Here is a 25015-nt window from a genome sequence, read left to right on the forward strand (position 1 = left end):
ACGGCCACATCCTCATGGACTACAACATCCAGGAATACGCAACCATTCAGCTTCTCTGCCGACCTTGCTGTTTACGAACAAGGGTGGTCGAGCTGGACATTGAGGTTACAGACACGGTGGGTAGGATCAAGGAGCGGGTGGAGGAGGCAGAGAGGGTCCCGGTGGCCTGCCAACGTGTCTACTACTGTGGCAACGAGCTGGACGACAGTCGTGCGCTCGCTGACTACGGTGCCCTGGCGTCGAGCACCCCAGTGAAGATCGGGTGCGAGCGGCAGGAGGAAGATGCGCCGGTGGTCGTCGAGAACGAGACGACAGTTAACAGACGCACCGATATCGACATCACAAAGAATAAGAAGAGGAAAACAATCAAGACCAAGCCATTGGTGGAGACTGAGGCGGCGGAGGTCCCGTCCGTGAAGCGGAGGCGCTTCCCTTTCTATCTGATCGGCCCAGAGCTAGGGGAGATCTGCCCTTCCTCTTGTGACACGGACCCTGCTTATTAGGTATTGGACAATTGCTACATAGTACCCCGTCTATATTACCCTTGACTATATGGCTATGATACTAGTAAGCACTATCATGTGGTAGTATACATGCGGAATCAACTCCAAGCATAATTAGCTATAGTTTGATTCACCTAGAAACTATTGGGGAGTGGGTTGTGGGTTGTGGGGATCTAAAGGCCTTTGCCAAGTTGATCCGCTGTCCCCGCTATTCTTTATTATTGATTTTTTGTCGGCCTTCGTCCAACACATTGTTCTGTCTATTTGCCCAAACAAGAATAAAACCAAGAGGTGTAGCTTTTAACGATAAAGGAAATATAATAATAGCATGAAGATATCAACTACAATCAATATTTGCACCAACAAGATATAACAAGATATCAAAGATGCACACAACTAAGAGAAAAATAGAAAAAGAGAGAAAAAACAAACACATGTTGCGGTGAAGAAAATGGCACTCTAACCATCACCGAAGATAACACCTAGACTACAAAAGAGATTCTCTAAATGCAATACCTCCAAGAATGAAATAATGCACAAACCGTTGTCGTCGCCCGATCGAAAATCTTGTGTTTTCACCCTGCAAATCGCAACTCGGGTACTAGAGTAGCACCACACAAAAAAAAAAGCAATCCACCTGTGTTGTAACCCTTCTTTCTAAGGTTGATGATGCAAATCGCCAAACACCCAACACATGGGAAGAATTTGTGTCGCATAGTCTTCGTTGCAACTAATACACCTCTCCGCCATTTCAAACCTCCGATCGCAGCCACCATGACTTTCTTTACCTCTGACAATTTCATGAAAATCTATATGTATACATGTCCCATGGCATCTACAAGAAAGCGAAGCTTCATGTCATGCCCTCGTGAAGCCTCACTAGTTGATGATAAGGGCGCACACGAATGTACCGATCCCGCTCTAGATATCTAGTGGCGTCATGCGCTAATCAAGTGGAAATCTCCAACATGAATACCATAACTCGTCGGTGTCTAGAGAAAGGAGGCCAACATGAAGCATATCAATGACTTGGGGCTCAAAAATCATCACGGCCAAACCACATTTATTTGCAAGACCAGCAGTCCCACACACCGCTAGTCATCTCTGTGCCGAACTAGCCGATGAGTAGAAGAAAACCCCGCGGATCCACACTAGCCCCGATCGGGCCTAAGGCCCTAGATCAGGCACTAGGGCGCCCTAGATCAAATCGGAACACCATATCCACCAGCGACACCACCCTACACCCCTAGCCAGCGCCCCATCTCCGCTAGTGGAGCACCGCCGTGGAGCGCTTCTCCCGCCCTCCACCTTCGACGGGATGGGCGCCTCCAGCAACGACGGCTAGTGTAGCCAAGATTGGAGACGAGGAGTTTTAGGGTTGGGTGGGCGCCTCCGAAGCTGCTCGGGGGAGGAGCGATCAAATCACGAACGACAAGTACAAATCTGAGACGGTAATAAACACACGAAGTTTCCAATAAAATTCCATGCAGCAAAAGTAACTTCATAGCACGTTCAATCGACTTAGAAAACTACTAGTACGGAGTATTATGTTTCACCCGTAATTAATTAATCCTATGCTGTCGAAACTAAGTATCTAGCTCAGCAAACTATGCCAGCGCGGAGGCAACTTGATGAAAAGCCTACGGTAGGAGCGGATCCCGAGCTCCAAGATTGACTTTTAGGAGGCGGCTCCGCGTCAGCGGCGGCACGGGCGGCATCGAGTCCGGCTTCTCTCTCTCTGCGAGCAGCCGCTGCATAACGATTTTGTTGTATTCCGCGTGGCTACCTCTGAACTTGACGCGCGACACCCGTGCCCGCCACTCCTGCCCCTCCTCGGGAGGGGCAGCAGCGCTCGCCCCCATCCGGTACTCGATGTTCACGAAGGGCTGGTTGACCACGCACTCGCGAGTCCAGTCCATGATGCCGAGCTCCTCCATGGTCTGTCCGTCCTCCAGATGCTTGTCGGTGTAGCCGGTGGCGAGGCCGAGGTTGTGGTATGCACGCTGCGTGGCGACGGGCACCCCCTCGGCCGCCTCCACGACCTCCTTGACGCGGCGCACCGTGGTCCTGCGGTGCACCTTCACCATGAGCACCCTGGAGAGCGCGCGCGCACGCGGCCTCCGTGTGGTGCCAAGGCATCCGGTCGACGATCACCATCGAACAGTTGGTGGCGCCCCAGTCAGCGAGCCTGCTGCCGTTCCTCACCTGTCGGGATTGGTACGTGATCTGCTGCCGGTCCGCCGGCATGCCCGTCGCCGCCTCGTACCTGGCCTTGATGGTGTCCACGGTGTCGATGCTCGACAGGCCGGACATGATGTGGGTGGACATGGGACAGCACAGGTTGCGGACCCACACCTGCATCTGAGTCTCCACGAGCTGCACCGTGGACGAGTCGGCCACGCCGAGGTCAGCCAGCGTCCTGCCGTCGTCGTCGTCGGGCAGGGCCGAGCCGGCGAGCACGAGGCGCTGCCGCTCCGGCGGGATGGGGCTGACATATTGGGTGCTGTCGATGCCCTCGAGCCTGGCCTTGAGGCTCGCCACCGTGTCGCTGCTGCAGACTTCGAGGGAGATGGTATTAGGGTTCATGAGGGTGCTTGGCCTCGGGAGAACAACGAAGATCTGCATCTTGGTGCTCTTCTCGTCGACGCCGGGTTCTGCTGCCATGGCTTGCTGTAACAATCGAGATTCCTGGGCATTGGATGGGTCGGTTCTGTCGTATTTAAGATGAACTGGGAGACTGCCGGCTCGCGTGATCGTTTCCGATCCAGACTCTGGTGGTGTCCTTTTTAACATGGAGGAGATCCTGCATATATGACTAGTACACTAATCACAACTAATCACGGTTGAGTATTAACGTAGAAAAGTTTATGGCTCCCTCCCTTTCATAATTTTTGTATTGGTTTTAGTTCAAATTTATGCTAAAACAACAATAATTATGGAACGACCGAGTATTTACACATATGTTCTTGTTTCCAGTTCCTTGTAGATTTAAACCGATCGACATGAATTTTTTCAAATATTCATGTTTATCTGAAGATATAATAAATATTTTATGATTAACACTTTATTTTTGCAAAAAAAACTACATAAAAATAATATATACATCCATGAACATTGGTTAAAACATCGACAGAACATGAAACCACATGATAACTGCAAGAGGCCATGTATCTAATCACAACGGGGTGAGCATCGAAGAGTACTTTGTTCATGTGGGCAAAATCATCATAGGCCTAGAATGTCATGAGACTTCCTATTTTTTCAACATTTTTCTCCCCTCGGAACGCCTGGCGCGAGGCTGCTATGGGGGCTCCCCAAACCCTAACCTAAGTAACACCTCGATCTCATCTCTCCGGCCGCTGGCGGCGGCGCTCGGCTGCCGAAGGCGGGGGGCGGCGGCGCGCTCGGCAGGCCCTCCTTCGCGCGAAGGCCCTTCACAGGGGCGGCGGCGGTGGAAAGCTGGTCTGGCGGCGCTGCTTTGGCTGCAGTTGCTGGAGCATGGTGGGGCAACGGTGGTGTGGCGGAGCTCGGCAAGGAGTAGAGGAGATCGGCAGAGAGAGCGGGACGCGGCGGTACCCTTTTCGACGAGGCAGCGGTGACTGCCGGCCATCTCTGCGCTGCGATGCGTGGCGGCGTATCTCGCTGCCTGTCAGCTTGGGTGAAGGAGGAGAAGGGCGGGATTGATTTGGGCCTCTGTGGGCCCGATCCGGGCCACCGTGGGCCCGTTTTAGGCTTTCGTGGCTTCGCTGCGGAGGTTCCTGCCTTGAGGTGGTTGGTGGCTGCTCCCCGTCCGGGTTGGAGGTGGTTGATGAACCGTGGCTCCTAACCATGTGAGGTTTCCGGCGGGTCGCGTGGGGGCTGCTCGTTCGGCCTGAATAAAGGTGGTGATCCTCGGATCTCGCGCGCGCCAGGACGAAGATCTTCCTTATGCATGTCTGTCTCGGTTTGGCTAGATGTTGAGCTCCGGAAGGCTCCGCAGGCAAATGTAATAGTGCTCGTGCCTGGAGTTTGATGGTTTGGGAGGTATTTGGTTGTGCGCGCCCATGCTTTTATTTTGAGTGTTTGGTTCCAGAGGGAGCGATGTGAATCTATGTTCTGTGTTGCCAGCAGATGACATTCTGGTCCATGGTGTATCAGAGATGGAGAATTTCTTGAAGGCCAGATTGGAGGACTAGCAGTGGATCGAGTTGTGGTGTTGTTGAGGGATTTGCTTAGTATTCTGGGTCTTGTAACAACATTATGTAAGTGGGGGAAGCAGCACACTTGAAGTTCAGAGTCGTACCTTTCAGGATATATAAAAATTCAAGGTCTGACCTTAATTGGTTGTGCCTAGCAATGGTCTTGTTGAAGGCATTGTCTTGAAAGTGGAAACTATCTTCAGGGTGAAAACCTAAGATCTTTTGATCGGGCGATGACGGCTCTTGTGCACTGTTCCCTTGTTGGAGGCGTCGCTGGTGGGAAGCCTGGATTTCAGGTGTTGTCTTGGCGGTGGTTGTACTATTGTTGCTAGGACTGGAATATCGTAGCGGGACTTATTTTTTTTGGTTTTCTTTTTCTTTTTTGGCTGTGTGCATCCGTATTACCATTAGGGTATTGTGTTGTTGCTGAGGCTAGATATAATTGTTATCCATCAATATTAATTAATATATTCCCATCATCGAAAAAAGGTCTGGAGTGTCATGGAGGTGTGACGAAAGATATGGAGCGAGCACTTGGAGTACCAGAAGCTTGGCGGGCCATAAATTGTTTGTCATTTGGCAAGAAACTAATATACATCACAAATGTGGAATGTTGTCATGACTATTCATGTCATCATGCACAAAATGACAAAATGATAGTGGAGGATGAGTCTGACCAACCTGCCAATCTTTTTTCGAGAATGCATCAACCCACCAGTTTAATTTAATGGAACCTCTTGTCCATCTAGTACCATCAAAGATTTTTCAAGAAGCATCAAAAAATTCGTGCCAATGTGGTAAACCAACAACTCTAGACTAATCAAGCTACACATGCGGACACATCAATATTATTGAGAATGTAATTGCTGAAAATTATAAGATGGACAAAAAAGGGTACTTGTTGACCTCCCATTATGTCTGAAAACATCTCAAATTGATGGATTACATGTCGATTGAGAGCTTCCCCTAGAAATGCCTCAAGTAGCTAGAGAAGCGCACTGTACATAATAGGATGTCCTCCACGTGTTAGTACTGTTGCATCCCGCTACATGTCACTTCTTATGTTGTCAGCTTCCTAGAGATGCAAGTGGGCTAGCATTAATTATGGTACCCTCTACCCTTTCCAGTTAAAAAACGATTTAACTTTTTTGAAAAATAATGTTATTGAAAAAGTTAGTTCTTTTTGTTAATATAGAGAGAGTAGACCAAATGCCAGCAACTGTTGCGCAACTCCACTTACCTATGGCATCACCAAGAATGTAAAGGCTAAAAGATACACACTAATACACAAATTGTCAATAAAACTGATTCAACCAAGCAATTCGATTACAGTTCAACAACGCAAGGCAGCCACAAACCACAAAGGATATGATAACATAACATATTTCACACCAGATCAATGGTAGACTTGCATATAACGAAGAGGATGGTGATTTTCACCACCTGATAAGTGTGGTAAGCAACATAAAATGAAAAAAAAACATTTGAGGTTTGTTTGATCTACTACCAAAAAAAGAGGATGACGATTTTAAATCTTGGACCAGAGTCCTTGATATCAACATTGATACCTTCATGACAAAAAAAAGAGATAGTCCTCCACTCATATCGTCACAATAAACACCATAGAAGCCCCTAAGGCCGAGACGATTTCGAAGATGATGCACACGATCACTCCTCTGGCGTGTTTCACATAAAAAGACTAGTTGGGAAATGTGTGTACTGAGAAGAACATCAAGCTCAAGAACTGTTGCGACATTCCCTATACCTTGACATTTCCAGCTGAAACAACTCATTGGTTATGGTGACCTTCAAAAAAAATCTCCAAGATGAACTAGCTCGCCAAGTGCCCGAGGACTCAGACCCCTTACAGACTAACCAAAGCAAAGATCACGGACAAGAGCGGTCCTAGGAACCGGACGAACATGCCAACCTCCAAGCGTTGCGCCTCAATCAGCCAAGAAAAATTCAACTAATCATTAATCTAAACCAAGATGGGTAGGCCACGCTGCACCACAAACAACCTAGACAACATGTCAATAAGGGTCCAAGGAACCAGACGAACAGACAAGGCTCCGAGCTGCACCTCGGTCAGCCAAGAAAGCTTCAACCAAATCGAGAAACTGAACCGCAGGACACACTTCTGTATAGAATGCAGGGGAGGAAGAAGACCATAAACGAGGACAAGTATCAATGATGCCGAGCCCAGCATCGGAAGAAGCGGACGCCGGCAGCAGCGCTAAAACCTAGGTCGTTTAATCGCCTTACAAGAGAGAGAAAAACGGTTCAACACATTTAACTGCTGGGGTGCGCAGAAGAAAACTATAAATTTTCTAGGGTGTGACTATTTCTTAATCGACTGAGAACTAATTTCATTCTCAGTTAGATGATGTCATCAAATCTCAGTTGCAACAACTTATGACTAGCACCAATCACAATACAAAATAAATAATATAGGACTTAACTGAGCACGAAGTTAGTTCACAGCTAGCTGGGAACTAGCAAATCTTTTTTTCTAACTAGCGTACACCGATTGGCCATATCTATCATGGAGTGTAATGAGAAGATTCCAGTGATGTACATTCGTAGACCGAAAGCGGTTAACATTTCACTAGAACATGGATGATGTAGTCGTACTTCGTCGCCTACCTTAGGGTCATGATGATCCTCGTACAACGGCAGCGCCACAAATGGCAGCACCTCCGTGGTCTCACACACATACGATGCTCAGCAACGACTCCCGGTTCTCCAATCCAGCCGAGAGTGCGGATGTAGATCTTTTGGATCGGAACACCAGTAGCACGACGGTGTACTAGGGTGGAGTCAACTCCCGCGGGCACAGATCTTCGAGGAACCGCGCGCGGGGGAGAAAACTAGAGAGAGAGAGAGAGAGAGAGAGAGAGAGAGAGAGAGAGAGAGAAAGGGGGGGTTGGAGGCACATGGGAGGAGAGAAGAGCTCTCCTCTCAATTTACCTTGGGATGCCTCCAACCCTTGTGCCTCCACCTTATATAGGGGCGGGGCGTGGCCGGCGAAGGGGAGGGGGTGCAGCCAAGGTGCCCACCAAAACCATAGCCGCCCCCATCCTTATCCATTTGGGGGAGGCTGCCTCCTTAATGGGATCCGGGAGGGGCCCATTAAGGTGAAATGCTCCTTTTTAATTAATTAAATTGATTTAGTATTTAATTATTTAATTAATATAAAATACATATTATTTAATTCCATGTGATCCCAAAGACCTTTCGAATCACTCTGAACATCCTTCGGATCCTCACGGAACTTTTCCGGTTCTCTTTTCACTATTCTCCAGTGTTTTCAATAAAACCAAAAGCATCTACAAGCGTCACCTAATCCTTAAATGTGTTACCAAACGGTTCGAGAACACTACATATATGATCGACATGCCTCTACGATCAATGATCATCAGCGGGACCTGGATGCCCATAATGACCCCCGTGTATTCAACGAATATACATGTCGTTGAACCATAAACATTGAGTTTTGTTCCCTTTGTTACCTCAATACCAGACTTGTCCAAGATTGATTGTCGGTATCAACATACTCAGTTCAATCTCGTTACCGACAAGGCTATTTAACTTGTTCCCGTGATATTCCATCCCCATGACCTAGTCATACGCTGTGAAGCTTCATGGATGTAATCTCACCGAGTGGGCTCAAAGTATCTTTCCGGCACGTGGATGAACAAATCCCGATCTCGATACATATGCCTCGGCCTATCCCTTCGGAGTAACTGAGCAACACCTTTATGATCACCCTCTTACGGTGTGACAGTTGATGCAATTAAGACAGCCTCCGGTGATAACGATTAGATATGATCGCACAATCTAAGGATTATGTTACTATGCTTTCATAATTATCACAACGATGAACTTTGTGACTTGATTGTGTTGCAATACTTATATTGGATATATCCATCATATCATTCACCTAATGATATGATCCCATTGTCAATTAACACAAATGTTCATGATTGGGAAATCTCGATCATCGGATGACCAATGAGCTAGTCCACACAAAGGCTCATAGGGACCCTGGTTTGTTTACACACCACACGTGTATCAATGTTTCTGATTAATACAGTTATAGCATGACATAAAACTTCTTATGGACTATTGAGATATAATAATAAATACTCTATTATTTGCCTCTAGGGCACTATCTTCAACATTAACAGCCTGCAATATCTTAATAAAGACTTTTTTCTTAAGGAACATGTTGCTCCATATTATCCACACACGATCGAACCGAGAATGAAGCAATCATAATACGATGATGATACCGAAATTTGTTAATGAGGTTCGCCAAATGCTGGTCCTTGGGGCAAGATTACAGGCACTCCTCCCCTCAGATACCACAACACTTGGTCGCCTCAGGCGCCGGCGCAAGCCGTCGGCTTCCCATTCGTATGTGTACCTTTCAAGTGGTCATAGGTTACATTGTATGAGACCCTCCATATTATATAGTAGGCCAAAGCTACAAGAGTGTGACTCCAACACTACTTGTTACCTATTCATCTGTATTATAACTCGAAATCCACGCTTAACCTAACTCGTACACTATATTTGAACACAAACAAAACAAACTTCACATCGGCGAATATCCTCCACCATTTTGATTTCATCCAAGCGTCCACTTCCATGTACTCCAGCCTTGTTTATCTTCAACGAGCTCCGCTGCTACTCTCAAACTCCATGTGCCCCCGCAGCAACTAGTTTATTCTTTCCGTTCAACATGATCACACACTTTCACATATTTGCGTGAAAGTGCTCCTAACTAGAAGAAAGTTTGCAGTCTAACATGTCTAAAATTTCCAGTAGGTCATTAATGAGAGATTACGTCATTACCCTACAAATGTTCAATACAACTATAGTATCAGCTAGGATGTGCCTAGCACTATACATACGGAATATTGTGTCTCTGAACTTTGGACTACTACTACTACTGAAAATGCTCACTGACTGCTCACGTTTGAGAGGTCATTATCCTTCAGTCAGTCCACTGTTGCCACAGTTATGGTAGTCTGAGTTAGCTTCTTACCTTCCAAAAATCTACCATATGTATTGTCGAGTTACTTGCAAATGTTTGAAGGTATTATTCTTCCAAAATAAGTGCATTTTCAGTTAACCATATGTATCAATAACTTGCATATGTATATACTGAAGAATGGGCTCCGTTTGTCCTTGTTTCTAATGAATGTGTTCCATTTGTCACCCGGTTCTCATTCTTTTTTTGACTTTCATGATTATTATTTCTCGAGCAATTCATTTTAATTTCTTTTTCAGTGAACCCAGATGCTACTTCTGAAAACCAACTGGCCTGAGGGAGTTTGTAATGCAGAATATTTGTATGGTTCAGGATGCAAAAAACCAAGATCCATTTTATATGGTTGCCAGGACCAGTCATTGCACTTGATATCACAAAAATGTTGCATGTGTAAAAAATATTCTTGTTTGATTGTGGAATATCAAGATTTTCACTACAACCTTATTTATTTTACTACAAGATCGAGGCACAACACTAGAAATAATACTTGGAGAAGCAGAAATCCCTCAGATTAGGTATTTTAAAGCAGACTTGCAACACTAGAAATTAAGCTAGACTATAACGAGTTTTTCTTCAGATAACATGTAAACACCGCCGACCACATTGATGCGATGCGACAAATTCAGCGATAACTGCAGCAGTCATCCCTTCACCTGGAGAAACAAACTCATTATCAACTCAGAAACATATATACAGAGAGCTCTATAACAGATTTCAAATGACTGGCTGTAGCTCATAGGAATACGATAACAACAGAATAAATCTATCGATGATGTGACTGCTGTTTGTAGTAAAAAAACAGGGTACTGAGATATTACTTTAACTTATTGATTATAAAACAGCCTAACTAAGGGAGAACTCTGAGCATGGCCTAGGCGTGAGGTGATTCCAACATCAACACCATATAACACATTTGGATAATATGTGAATCACCGTCATTTTACTTGTTTATCTATGTCATTCACATGTGTGAATCCCCATTGTCCGATGAAAGTAGTTTGAGGGTGCATATGTGAATCACCGTTATTTTACTTATCGATTATGAAAGTAGTTTCAGATATTCGCAAATGTTTCAGATCAAGGGAAAACTATCGGCGGCCAGATAGTTTCCCCAAAACAGAAAAGAATCAAACATGAGAAATCTCACAGAATATATTCAGAAAGTCTTCTTACCTTAAGAACCATTTCAGCACATTAGCACATCAAACCAGACAGTCATCCTATGGATCGTACACTTCATGACCTTCGCGAATGACTGTGCCAAGAAGCAAAAGTCATCAGGCAATTCACAGTTATGAGGAAAAGCCATATAGATACGAGAAGCAACATTGAGTCAGTTACACAAATGAGCTGACAAATAAAACTTGAGCCAAACAGCTCACTTTTTAAACTCATAATTATAATTACAGATGATTTATAGTTCACCTTTGGCACTAGAAATAGAAAACAAAACTACATTCAATGCAAGCCATATTCCTGAAAGTATTATAGTTAGCTAGCTCACAATGACGAATTTACCTGATAAGAAATAAGGGACTCTAGAATTTTCTCACAAGAACTATCCCTCTTCATGCCAGACAGATAAAATTAAAACATGACCACGCTAATAAACTGAAGCAACAAAATACCTTGGCAGTTGGTTCAAAATACATGGAGCCTAATTCAAGACAAGAAAAGCAAATAGTATTCTGGATCTTCATCAAGTGGCAAAGAAAACAATTGTTTCAGAAGGTAATGGCAAGATTAGAGCCTATACATGTACCGGATAAAATAATACAACTAGCATTGAGATTCCAAACATGCCAACCAAGTTATTTAATTGACATTTGATTTTACATCTTTTAATCATTTGGCACTTGAGCTAGATCTACCGTGAATGAGTACAGCCAATGATACCATATAGTTATAAGTTAAGCTGTAAGAGAAAACTGCTGATTAAGCTTATGCTGTTAGGTAGTGTGTACCAAGTATAATTTGGGCTACCCCCACAATACAATAAGCACCAAGGACGAGCAATTACCTGGCGTATAGAAACACCTGAGAGGATGATAGGCGCCGATATGAATCAAGGGTCCAGAAAGCATAGTAGATTGCATCAACTTAAGGTCAACCATGTACACGGTGCCATTCACATGTACAAGTATTACATCAGTATCCTCATCGTATCCCTGGATTCTCTGCCTTCTTTCGGTCCGAGGAGGGAGTCCAGGAATGGTATCCATTCCAATGGTCTTCCACGGCACCCACGTGGTAACACCCTGAGCATCGACGTCTCTCTTCCACATTTGGAGAGAAGGATAAACCAGCATGGCGTAGCCAACGGCGCCATCCTCGGCCTTGATGATCTGCTGGTTTATGCAGCGTTCGGTATGGGTAACAGGAGGCCCCATCATCACAGCTATGCTGTTCTCGCCCAGATCAAACTCAAGTATGCTGCCATTGATCAGGGACAGCCAGTAGAGACGATTGCCGACTAGGACGGCGGGTTTACCATGGATGTCGGATGGAGACTCTGATGAGATGAGATCGCCCCATAGGCCGGTGTTGGAGGAGTAGACGCAGGCCAGGAGTCGGTTCGGGTGTCTTCTGTACATGGTGACCAGGACCAGCTTGAAGGGGCTGGAGTAGCAGCTGCCGTGCACGTGGCCAGGGTCGGCGGCAGCGGCGGCGCAGAGCACCGCCCCGTTGACGGAGACCCTGGTGAAGTCGGGTGGGTAGGCGACCGTGCGCTGGTCGCCGGTGATGGGGTCGCACACGATGACCTCCGCGTGAGGAACGCGGTCTTTGACGAGGACGCGGCCGTGGCGGCAGCCGAGCACGTCCGTGTTCTGGCCGCAGCGTCCGAGGTCGAACCGCGGAGGTGGGATGCGGTCGGGAGGGTCGAGCATGGGGGCGAAGACGACGCGCTGGCCGTGGTCGTCGTTGGGCACGACGGTGCCGAGGAGCGGGGGGTTCCGGTGGCGCGCGCAGAGCTGGCGGTGGAACTTGGGGTCGGCGAGGAGGCCCCGCCAGCGCCTGCAGACGGCGGAGGCGCGGGCGAGCGAGCACGGCGTAGGCGGGAGGCGGAGGAAGATCTCCCGCAGGATGTCGTCGTCGTCCGGCAGGGAGGAGGGCGAAGCGCGGCGGCGGGTCGCTCCTGGTCCCTCCTCGCTCGCCTGGGTTCGGGGGTGGAGTCGCGGGCTGCGGCGGCGGGTCGCTCCTGCTCCCTCCTCGCTCGCCTGGGTTCGGGGATGGAGGCGCGGGCTGCGGCGGCGGTCCAGTCCGGCTCCGGCCCCGTCCTCACTTGCGTGGATTTGGGAACGGAGTCGCGTGCTGCGGCGGCGGTCCATTCCGGAGTCCGTCGTGTTCGTCTGGGCGCCGCCGCCGATTTTGTGTGGGCAAGAAAAGGTTACGAGTGAACAGGCAAAAGAGCGACTCCCCTGTTGCAGTGGATAGATTCAGTTTCGTCAGACAACTAGGATTTCCTCCTAAATATTCCATGTTCTGTACAAATTTGACTGTCATGATGTCCTCCACTTTTTCTGTAATATTTTGTGTTCAGTCTTTGTTACCAACAAAAAAAAATTGATCATGTTTTCCTGAAAACGATTCAAAAATCTTAAGTCAGAATGAGAACATGTTTTTTTTGAAGTAAACAATGTGTTACTCCTTGATTAGTCGTTACTCGAAATCAGTTAATGCATGATGAAGTCGTTGCTCGAAATCAGGTTACATGCATGGTCGATGATGGTTCCGTCCCTGTCCAGCTCGTCGTTGTCTCCTCGGTGAGCAGTGCAAGGCGACAAATTATGATTTTTTTTTTCGTATGCAGTTAATCTCGTGGAGAGTGAGATATCATCTTGTCCTATGAAAACAAATGATTGTGATGATGCAGATTCCATTGTTGTTGCGAGCTCTACCATATCAGATTGCTTTAGTACCGTTTTTTTTTTTTTGCGAGCAAGCACTGATTACATTAAAGCCCAGACGTTACAGGAAGACACTCCAGAAGGAAAGAAAATACAAACAGGTCCTCCAGCAACACAGTGACGCCGGCGAGGAGCCAGACGCATCGATGGCGCGCCGCCCGCTGCATCTTCCAAGCCTTGGAACGAAGATGATCCCCTGCGGACGGGAAGTCGTCGAAACTCGAACTCCGGGGAGCCTCCATCCAGCGCCAAGACAGCATCACCACCGGGCTTCAACATCAGCAACTTGAAGATCTTGATCTGGATTCGCCGCTCCGAAATCCAGCTGGGGAAGGAACGTGCACGCCGGACACCCAGGACCGCGAGCACGGGAAGAAGACGCCTGCTTGATGTCGTGGCTCCAGAGAGCGCCGACACCGGAGAGGAAGAAGACGACCCCAAAACACCCACCGCCGCCGCCTCCGCCTCCAGGACGCCGTCGGAGAGGAACCTACTCAAGCCTACACTATTTATACGACGAGATCCGGGGTTCCCCCACCCTCCCGCCGCCGGAGCGGCCGGCGGAGGGAAGGGGAACCAGCGAATCGCCGCCGGCGAGGTGGATCGACTAGGTGGTTTCAAGAATTCGCCCTCCGGCACTGTAGCGGGGGAGGGGACGAGTCCAAGTGCTTTAGTACCGTTTTGTGTGCGTATCTCGGGACTTCTATATGTTGTTTTGTCTCTCGCGTGCATGTCGTTATTCATACTCATTTGATGATATTATAATTATGTTTTAGATTATCTCATGGATTCTTGAATGTGACGAGGCAAAAAAAACCAGCCATAGGTATGTAGTTTAAAGTTTTGGTTGAGGTTGAGCACTTCTACAAGTCGTATGCCATAATGTAGGTTTTTCCGTATGGAGAGGGCAGAGCAGAACTCTTGGAAATGAACAAGTGTGGAAGAGATTCTATTGTAATAGGCGTGCATGGCGATCAGAGAAAGAGCACACCAAGATTAAGCGCAAGACATAAATTGCTCGGTGTGACTGATCGGCAATGATAACTCTAAAATGGAAAGACAATAAGTATTGCGACACCATTTTGAGGACCATACACGTGAGTTAGCGTCGCCTAGCAAACTACAATTCCTGAGATCCAATAGAGAAGTTAGTGATAGTGCAAAGAGTTCATTGTTCAGGTGCCACACAACAAGCATTGGCACCTCTGCGGCGCACCGCTTACTTCGTGTCGGCCACGGTGGGTTTGAGAAAGTAAATTGCACAAAGAGAGATCTTCAAAATTATCATTGTTACTTGAAATACGTCATAAATACCTCAGATGCATATATGTTTGTTTACAATCTAGCAAGGAGGAAGGAAGCCAACCCATCATTCTTCTTTGATTACACGTTGGATGAAAAGGGTCGATTGGTGCATATATTTTGGGCTGATACAACCTCTAGGAAGAACTATGCACATTTTGGAGACGTTGTCTCTTTTGATTCAACTTATACAACTTACCAGTAAAACAAGGTCGCAGGGAAAGGAGAAGGGGAAGAAAATACGGATGTATTCTTCATGTCACCAACTCGGTACGCATGATAAGCGCACTTGTCATACAAAATCTACATTTTAAGATATAGGTAATGTATCTACTCGTAAGCCTAATTATTCTCCCTCCTAAAAGTATTTATTACAAGATGATTGCTACATGTATAGTGATGTGTTCGCAATTTCCAAGAATCACTTATAAGCAGACATGGACAAAAATTTCCAACTTTCTGGAGTAGATAGGGAAACAGTTCAGAGATTAGAATATGATCTACATGTATTATCTCCTGCAACTCTGAAAATTTAGAATGCCTGATTTCTGAGCGAACTTTTTTTTTGTGAGATCAAGAGAGAGCTTTATTTATATAGAAAAGACAAGTTCATACATTCTTCCTCTATTACATGAGTTACAATGTTAGGAAAGCTGTTTAACCACCTTGGCTCTGAGCCGTCCTGTCCTATTTTGCAAGCTTATGAGCTGCTCTGTTTTACTCCCTTCTGATTTTGGTGATACTGCACTCGCCCAGCAATCTTCTAGCACCCATGATTTTGCTGGTAAATGCCTCCCGATCTTGACAACTTCGCATCGCTTCTCTGGACTGCTGGACATAAATAAACTTGGGACCTTTTCCCTTTGTTGTCATCTTGGATGTTGTCTTTCAGTAACAATTTTCCACGAAATCCTGTACGAAAGGACAGAGGAAGCTCCTTTTGGCATGAAAGATGATGTTCCTTAATTACCAGGCTCGCCAAAGCCTGAGGAGGACCAAGGCGTGGCAGTTCTTTAGAGAATTTTCCATCAGTAGCAGACATGCTCACCACGTAGCTGTCAGACTTCTCTCATCTGCTGCTATAAGGCTTTTGCCTTTGTGCATGCGCCTGTAGCGTGGTAACTTGATGTAGAAGAATTACAATAGAGTAAAATGTCTCTAATTACAAAGTAAAAGTCCATTTAAATTTTTTGAGTGACCTTGCATTCACTATTTTGTGTGTTAAATTAAAACAGGGTAAACACTTGCAGTACAGAAACGTTACAGAAGTGACTTGATGTAGAATGTCTCAATTAATTTTTTTCACACATTGGAGCATAATATATCAGAAGGACTTAATGCTTCGTGCGTATCCTTCTTTTAGACTTAAAGAAGCTCATAATACATGCTAGATGCTACCAAACATTTGTATTATTTTTGTAAGTCACATAGAAAATTTCCTGGAAACTAAAGGATTTCCACATCTTCTCACTAAACTTGTGTATTTTGGTTATGCAGATATCTGAAACACATCAATGCACTCCCCTCGTCCATTCAAAAGCAAATGTTGTCGCGGGATATCAGTTCTCGTCCAGTAATCGAAATATGTATATATTATCTAGAAGTTATGTATTAGTTTTTATTTCTTGAACTAAGCCGAATGCAAGCTTTGTACTGACCACCTGATGGTTGATGCTTAATTGATACTACTCCATCCGTCCCGTGAAACATGTCTAGGATTTGTTAAAATTTAGACGTATCTACATGCTATTTAGTGTCTAGATATATCTAAATTTTGATAAATCTCACACAAGTTTCATGGAACGGAAGGAGTACCTCTGTTCCAAACATGGTTTGAGAAAATGTAAAGAGCACATGTGCTGAAGACATGATGCTTAATTGATACTACTTTATTACTCATGGGTTGAAGACTAATGCAATTCTTAAACAATATTAGTTTGATTATTGAACAAAGATACTCTATTGAAAATGATTACACTTTAGCTAAACCAAATATACAAATCTTTATCACATACATACAGACTCTATTTAGTCAATATTGTGGAACATAAAGAAAAATCAGGTAATCCTATTGAGCTGAAATCCCCGAAACATTAAATTTACAAAGTGGCAGACCGTACTAGAGGGCCTGAATTTTCAGGGGACATCTGGGACCGGGAAGGGCCTCATTGCAATGAGTAACTTGAGCCTGCGTGCGTTGTTTTGTAATTTGACTGGGATGAGATCTAAACCATCGGTACTTGATCCAACAAACCATAGCAGGGAGTTGCAGATTTTCAGGATCTGTACGTTTCCACCAGATACGCCCCGTCATATCTAGTGCTACACACTACTTGGGTGCTACCGGAGATGGAGTAGACCGGTGACGTCGCAGGTGAGGGACGGAACCCTCTCTCTCCCTCTCCCTCTCCCTCTCCCTCTCCCTCTCCCTCTCCCGCCACACTAAGTGTTCCTCCTGTAATAATACTGAAACTTCGACACACTTGTTCTTTTCTTTTCTGTGGTACTATAAAAGTTGTATGGGGCACTTTAGGTTCTTTCCTGGGAACACCAATTTGCCCTCAAAATCTTTGGCAAAGTTTCACATGGTTTTATGCCTTTTTACCTGGGGGTGAAAAAAATATACACTTCTGTTGGCTGCTATTTGTTGAACAATTTGGAAGATTTGTAACAAGATAAACTTTAAGAGATATGTGGTGAAATCACCCGAAGTGATAATTTTTCACAATGTCTTCTTTTATAACATTCTAGGCATGGCTGTATGATGATGCAAATGTGGTGAAGCGGGAGAATGGGGCGAAAGGTTGACGTTGAAGGCTTCAGACCTGGCGCAAAGTAATCCGGATGTTGATCATTCTGCTACCACTATGATGATTGAGGTGCCTTATCCTAGTGTTGGTTGCTTTATTCCGTTATTCTAGTTTCTTTTATCAGCTGTATTGTTGACTTTGGAGCTCTATTTTATACTTATGGAACCCGTAGTAGTCTAGGTTCTAGTGCTAATAGGGTTTCCCCAGTTAGTGGCTGCTCGATACCAAGCATTCACCACCAGGTTTCCTATTAGTACAGAGGGCACTTCTATTTTCTATTCCACATATTTGATGTTGCTTCAGTTGACAATGTATTTACGTTATGCAAGTAATGGAAAGGGGAGTAGCCTGGCTTGGGAGAAAATGTACAAGTGTCATTAGTTGGTTTTGTACAGCTGCCACATTTTTATTGGTTACAAAAGTATGTTTTTTGCGAAAATGAAAAACAACTAGCTGAATAGACTCTCCTTAAAATATGTTTGTTGCAGAATGAAAAACAACTAGCTGGGAGTGGTGACTAGAGCTCCAGGTCTGGCTAGGCTGGGCTCAGCACCACAGCTTGTTTCCCCAGTTGTTTGCTCTCCTCTGAGTGCTTAGCCACCCAGGAGCAATGGTGATGAGTTTGGCACCAGAGCCAATAACTGGCAGAAGTACCCGCAAAAAAAAAACTGGCAGAAGGCTCTTTTATACACTATATCCCGGGACAAGATGAAACACCTCTTCATCACGGTGTACAGTCATCCTTTAGATCTGCTTAGGCCTTTCTCAGTGCGTCGGTTCTAAACGTTGTATCCTCCTCTATCCTGTTAATAAACGAGCGTCCAAGATATGACTGTTCCAATGCACTGTTTATACTTGTATCTAAGTTAGATCAGGGTGCGGGCCAGGTTTGGGGTATACAGAATGATATTCCAGCCGTACTGAATTTGAACTTTATTTCACAAACATTAAGCTGACTTTAATGCACCAAACTGCATGCCAAAACGAGTGGCTGAGAAATCAGGGTGTGTAGCACCATGTTCCAAAAATCCACGTCCTGCAAGTGTCTCATTAAAAAGTTACATTCTTCATTCGTAGAACATGTAATGATTCTCCTTCTGTATTTTTATTTTGCTACAAAACACAAAAGTGGAGGCAAATATACTGAGAGCGACCAGTACAACTCTCACCTATCCTCTTGCTGGGAAGCCTCTGACTAACAAATTCTACAGCTAACTAGCCAGAAAACACTATATACATACCAAGAGTTGGAAAGTGTAGCTCACTCATCATGACTTTCAATATGTTAGCAGCTGCAGCCATGGTGCTGCTGGCGTTCCACCTCACCGGCGTTGGAGCCTTGGCGCCACCGGCATACTGCACGAGGGAATGCGGCGGAGTGAAGATCCCTTACCCGTTTGGGGTCGACATTGAGGATGGCTGCCAAATTAATGAGACCCGGTACCGGCAAGGGTTCAAGCTGGCATGCCGAGACTTCAACGGGGGCCGCGGCAAGAGGCTATACTACTACAACAATGAGGTGCTCGACATCTCGCTGCAGAATGGTCAGGTCCGGTGGTTGAATAACATCTCCTCCTACTGCTACAACGCCACCACTGGGGGTATGGAGGTCAAGAGCCCGCCCGCGCACCTGGACTTGAATGGCGCAATCTTCAGGCTCTCCTACATCGCCAACAAGTTCACCGTCATCGGGTGCAAGACACTCGCGTACGTCGGCGAGACGAACAATGTTAGCTCCTACGCTGCCGTCTGCGGGGCTTCATGCAAGAGCGACAACATTCCTTCGCTAACCACTGGCACCTGCGAGGGGATAGGTTGCTGCCAGACGGCGATCCCCAAGGGGCAGGAGAACTATCATGTGTGGTTTGACAAGAACTTTACCAAGGAGCCGGAGAAGGGCATCACCGGCTGTAGCTACGCGGCCCTGGTGGAGGAGTCCAACTTCACCTTCTCGGCGAGCTACCTTACTTCGTCGGCGTTCATGGACACCTACAGTGGGCAGGCGCCGCTCGTGCTGGATTGGGCTGTTGGTACCCTGGCCGGGGAGACGTGCGAGTCAGCCCGCGCTAAGCCCAAGTCGTACGCTTGCGTTAGCGACAACAGCGTGTGCGTCAACTCGCCCATTACTGGAGGGGGCTACATCTGCAACTGCTCCCAAGGATACCAAGGAAATCCATACCTTGAGCTTCAAGACGGATGCCAAGGTAATAAAAACTCCACCGACCATTCCACACGTATTGTACTACATCAGTGTTCCAATCTTTAGATGCAAGCTTTGGTCCTCCAAAGTACCACCTACCTAATTCTACCAAATTCTGCATGCAGCACGGATTCTAAAAACGACTAAAGCAAATATACTGATTGAATCTTGATTGTTATTCAAAAACGTGTGTGTAAACTTTGGTGGAAAAAGAAAATTTAATTTGAAATATAACTTATTTTTGGCCAAATGGCAACGTCAATAAAATTAGACAACCTTTTGCATGCCACTAGGAAAAGTTCTGTAGGGTGAACTATTAAATGCAATCACCCAATTAGTCCTATAATCACTCTTTCATATCCATTTTGACCTTTGGGAACCCCATATGCCAGTGAGAGTAATCATTTCATTCAAAATGGTGGGCATACATCAAAACCAAGCAAATCATTTTCCTTAGATGCTAAGTCTAACGTCAGATCAACCTCGCCTAGTCTTAGCCTGGTTTATTATTGAAATTTTGTATTGACATGTGGGCCAACTGTTGGAGACACTATTTACAAGTGGATAATGGCTAAGGTGAACTTTTATAATTACCTTTCCTCTTAATAAATACTTCAGTGTTTTGACTTTGTGAAACTCACCCAGTTTTTGTACTCAATACTAACATAATGTAATATTGTGTATACCTCAAGTTTCTTTAATACTAAAGTGCAGCCTGAATATTTTTAGAAACTTTATTTTGCAAATTGAAGAGTAACACATGAAACAATAAGTTGCCTAACAAGTATGTCTGCGTTAAAATCAGTCGTTGTGGAATGATTGTGTATCTCGACCAAATAAAGGTCCTCAAGATTGAGGAATGTACCTAATTTATGTTGTATGCAAATTAAGTAAAGTCGTAGATAAGTTGAAATCTACAGTCTTGAAAAACTTATGATGTGAATAGCTTGCATAAAAGATAGATTATTATAATTGCAGATAGTGAGCTTTTACTTTATATGAAATAAAGTCATACAACTCCATGTATGTGAGGGTTTCTTTTTGTGGATGATATATGTGAGAGTTGTGTCTCGGCTGTGGGCTTCTCTATTCCTGTTAGATATATATGGAGCTCCATGATGTAGCTGTCCGTTTATCTTTGTCATTGATGTAGAACTGCTAATACACAGAATTTCCTAATTACGCTGGTAAAACTAGATTTTTGAGGACATCCAGACTCTGAACCAATCTGACAATTGACTTTTCTGATCTTCTCTTTCGATTTATATATGCACAACACTTCAGTCAAGTTCTTGCTTTAACCTTGTCAAAAACACATGTATTGTCCGGGGAAATAGTGTTAGTTTGAACATTTGTGTTGCCGCGCCTTACAAAGTTGGCCTTCACCTGCAGACATTGACGAGTGTCTTGATAAAAAAAATTGTGATGGGACCTGCCACAATACCAATGGAGGCTTCGAATGCATCCCAACCAAACAGAAACCTCCCATTAATATAGGTACACTACCTTACACTTTTTTATGGTTTATGAAAACAACAAAATCTTATGTGGCATGTGGTTGTTCATACTTCATAGGTACCATTGCAAAGATTGTTGGCTCGGTATTATTGCTACTTGCTGTTTTGAGTGGGATTTTCTTCTTCTATAGATGGAAACGAGATATCAAAAAACAACAACGGAAGATGTATTTCCGAAAAAACCATGGCCTTCTATTGGAACAACTCATATTATCGGATGAAAATGCAAGGGACAAGACAATGATTTTCTCCTTGGAAGAGTTGGAGAAGGCAACAAACAACTTTGATGAAACTCGTATTGTAGGACGTGGAGGACACGGGATGGTATACATAGGCATCTTATCTGACCGGCGTGTGGTGGCTATCAAAAAGGCAAAACTTGTTGAGGAAACTGAGATCAGTGAGTTTATTAATGAGGTTGTAATCCTCTCCCAGATAAATCATCGACATATTGTGAAGCTCTACGGATGTTGTCTTGAAACAGAGGTGCCCCTCTTAGTATCTGATTTCATCCCTAATGGCTCTTTATTTAAGGTCTTGCATGCTGAGTCGGGTACTCGACTGCCTTTATCTTGGGATGATTGTTTGAGGATTGCTCTAGAAGCTGCTGGAGCTCTGTGTTATCTACATACATCTGCTTCCATATCGGTTTTTCATCGCGATGTGAAGTCATCTAATATATTGCTAGATGGAAATTACACTGCTAAGGTTTCAGATTTCGGTGCGTCGAGAACTGTTCCTATTCACCAAACTCATGTGACTACAAATATACAAGGAACATATGGATACTTGGATCCAGAGTATTATCAAACTGGGAAACTGAATGAGAAAAGTGATGTGTATAGTTTTGGAGTGGTACTCGTAGAGTTGCTTACCAGAAAGAAGCCTGTTCTAACAACAAGCAGTGCAGATGGAGAATCTCATCAAAACCTGTCCATCTACTTCATTTCGGAGATAAAAACGAGGCCACTGAGAAAGGTGGTGGCTCCTGAAATTCTGGAAGAATCAAATGAGGATGAAATTAATACTGTTGCATCTCTTGCCGAGATGTGTTTGCGTCTCAAGGGAGAAGAAAGGCCTACAATGAAGCAAGTGGAGAGTACATTACATTCTCTGCGAACAAAAAGGTTAACCTTCAGTCAGTCATCTGTCAGTGGTTATAAACCTCAGGCCACTCATACGGTCAACAAAGGTCATTCAGGATCATCTAGTGCTTTCAGCATTCTGGAGTGACAGTTTGTGTGCTTCCCAAATATTTCTCGGCTTGTCAGATGTAACTTTCTAATTTTCTTGTCGCCATCAAAGAGAGTTTGAATAGTTTTTCCGCAGCGGACTTGCTGAACAGTTCACTATATGTGTATGGGAGTTGAAGAATTGTTTATTTGGCCAAATCCATGTATTCCAGTGAAGAGTTTTAAGATTGTTTCCCTGTTTTTTTTGTCACAATATATTTTCTTGCAAGAGCTTGTATGGAGAATTCGCTAAATTCATAGGTAGTTTGGTACAAGTGCAGCATAAGTTCAGCCTTATGACAAAGAGATTTACCAAATTAACAAAGTAAGGTGCAGGGTGGAACGAAACTATACCGCTTCATACCCTTGACGACAATGATGGTGGGAAGTTAGTATATATGGGCACCCATGCGACGTCAGATTTTCTGCCCGCAGTTTGACGCTGAAATGTCTTGACATCCAGTGAGAAACATTCAGAGTGCTCCGCCATAGAAACTGACCTTCGTCGCTCCTACACAATGACACCGACACCTCCATCTTCCACTCCTTGGAACCCCCACCTTAGTTTTACCTAATATATAACGAAGTCTTGATCAATCACCACCTAAAGTGAGCAATCCAAGACTGCCTTTCCCTGTCTCCACGATGCCAATCTGTCGCCCATCCATGATCAGTAGCGGAAACTCCATCCCCATGGTATCCAGCACGAGCATAACTTGCATCGGATAATTCACCGAACCGATTTGAATATCTCCCATCAGCCAGAAGCCCAGAACACAATTACTGATCAAAACCGCCAAGCCATTGACAAATGGCTCCCACCTTCAGGAGATAATTGCTTGCCACTGTCCCGTCCTTGAAGAATATATATTAATGTGACTGGCTTAATTAGTTCTGTCATCTAGATGGCTCCAAACGAAGTCTTTTCTTCTTCCCCTTCCTCTTCCTCCTTGCCGAGGCGGACGACTGGACGAGGATGACCTGGTCGAAGAGAAAGAGAAGTCGGCGGTGCGAGCAAGGAGGGCGTGGCGGAAACGGGCCGGTGTGGTCGAAGAAGCCGAGGAATGACGAAGAGTGGCTTGCGCGGAAGGCGGAGAAAGATCCCCTCCAGGAGGTCAGCTAGGCTGTCGTCGGTGATCGAAGTGCACGACTGTGCCATATTTCCCGGCGGCCGGTGACTTGGAGGAGGAGAAGGGGCTGAAGACCGGGAGGGCGGCAGAGGGTGGAAGGCCGGAGTCGTTGGGAAGGAGCCGGCCGCCGGAGCCTGAGCTGAGTGGCGGCGGCTCCGTGCGGTACTTGGGGGAGCTTGAGCGAGGCAGTGAGTGAGTAGTGCGATTGGGCTAGCACCTGAATGGGCCTGGAGTATAACTATACCTGGCGTGCTTTTCACGTGCCGGCCCGCGCTTGGCCCAGCATGATACAAGGCTAAACGGGCCTGTGCTTTTTCACATTTTATCTCCTTCCATTTTCCATTAATGTAAAAAAGCAATAATTTATAAATGCCGTTGGATGGGGTATTTTCGTCTGAATTTGTCCAAAAAAAATTCTATAAGGGTAGGCAGCCCATCCGTCCGAATTTCCACACTTAAGAGCAATTCTAACAGAGCCCGTAAATGCCGGAACTGAATTTTTCCGACGGATTTACAGGTTCGGACCGAAAGCCGTGTAGAATGGAGCTTGAACTCGCGGCCCGGCCCGAAAAAAATCTTGGGGGCCCGAGTAAGTCCGCGCGCATCCCCTAGTTATACAAGCCGAGGAGGGGAGCTCGGTTCCAAAACCCTACGTCGCTCCGCATCTTCCACCCCGCGACTCCGACGATAAATCCGAGCGCAACCGCGCCGCATTCGTGCATCCGCGAGCTCCACCTCCACCGCATGGCTGGCGCCGACAGCTGCGGGAGGGGAGGCGGCTGGATTGGTGGCAGCAACTCACCGCCACGCCCCCGGTCTTCCGCTCGGAGGCGGAGCGGAAGAAGTGGAACAGCTCCGAGGGCGCGCGGAAGCGGAGCGCGTGGCGGTGGATGAATTGGGACCTGACGCCTCCGGGGAAGATCGCCCACTAAGCCAATAGCGGCGAGGCCTCTTCTTCCGGAGGGTCGGGCCGAACCCTGGCGCCGCCCATCGACGACAGCAGCAAGGAGGAGTGAAAGAACATCTCTCATATTATGTTTTGAGTGTTTGATGTCAATGTATGTGATACACTAATGTTTGCTTAAGTGGTACAGGGATTACATAGATATTTATACATGAGTGTTGGATGTGATCATCTGTCAAAAGATAGCTGAAAATATTGGGTAGGCCGGATAA

At 45.7% G+C, this 25015-nt stretch overlaps 1 protein-coding gene across 1 annotated transcript; it reads left to right on the top strand.

The window, feature by feature from the left end:
• Positions 1 to 19060: 19060 nt before the first annotated feature.
• LOC124707975 (putative wall-associated receptor kinase-like 16) lies at positions 19061 to 22710 on the top strand. The gene is made up of 2 exons (XM_047239668.1): positions 19061 to 19964; positions 21536 to 22710. The coding sequence occupies exons 1-2, from the start codon at positions 19061 to 19063 to the stop codon at positions 22708 to 22710; spliced, it is 2079 nt and encodes a 692-aa protein (XP_047095624.1).
• Positions 22711 to 25015: the final 2305 nt, after the last annotated feature.

Source organism: Lolium rigidum, chromosome 1 (assembly GCF_022539505.1).
Source record: "Lolium rigidum isolate FL_2022 chromosome 1, APGP_CSIRO_Lrig_0.1, whole genome shotgun sequence".
Lineage (NCBI taxonomy): Eukaryota > Viridiplantae > Streptophyta > Magnoliopsida > Poales > Poaceae > Lolium > Lolium rigidum.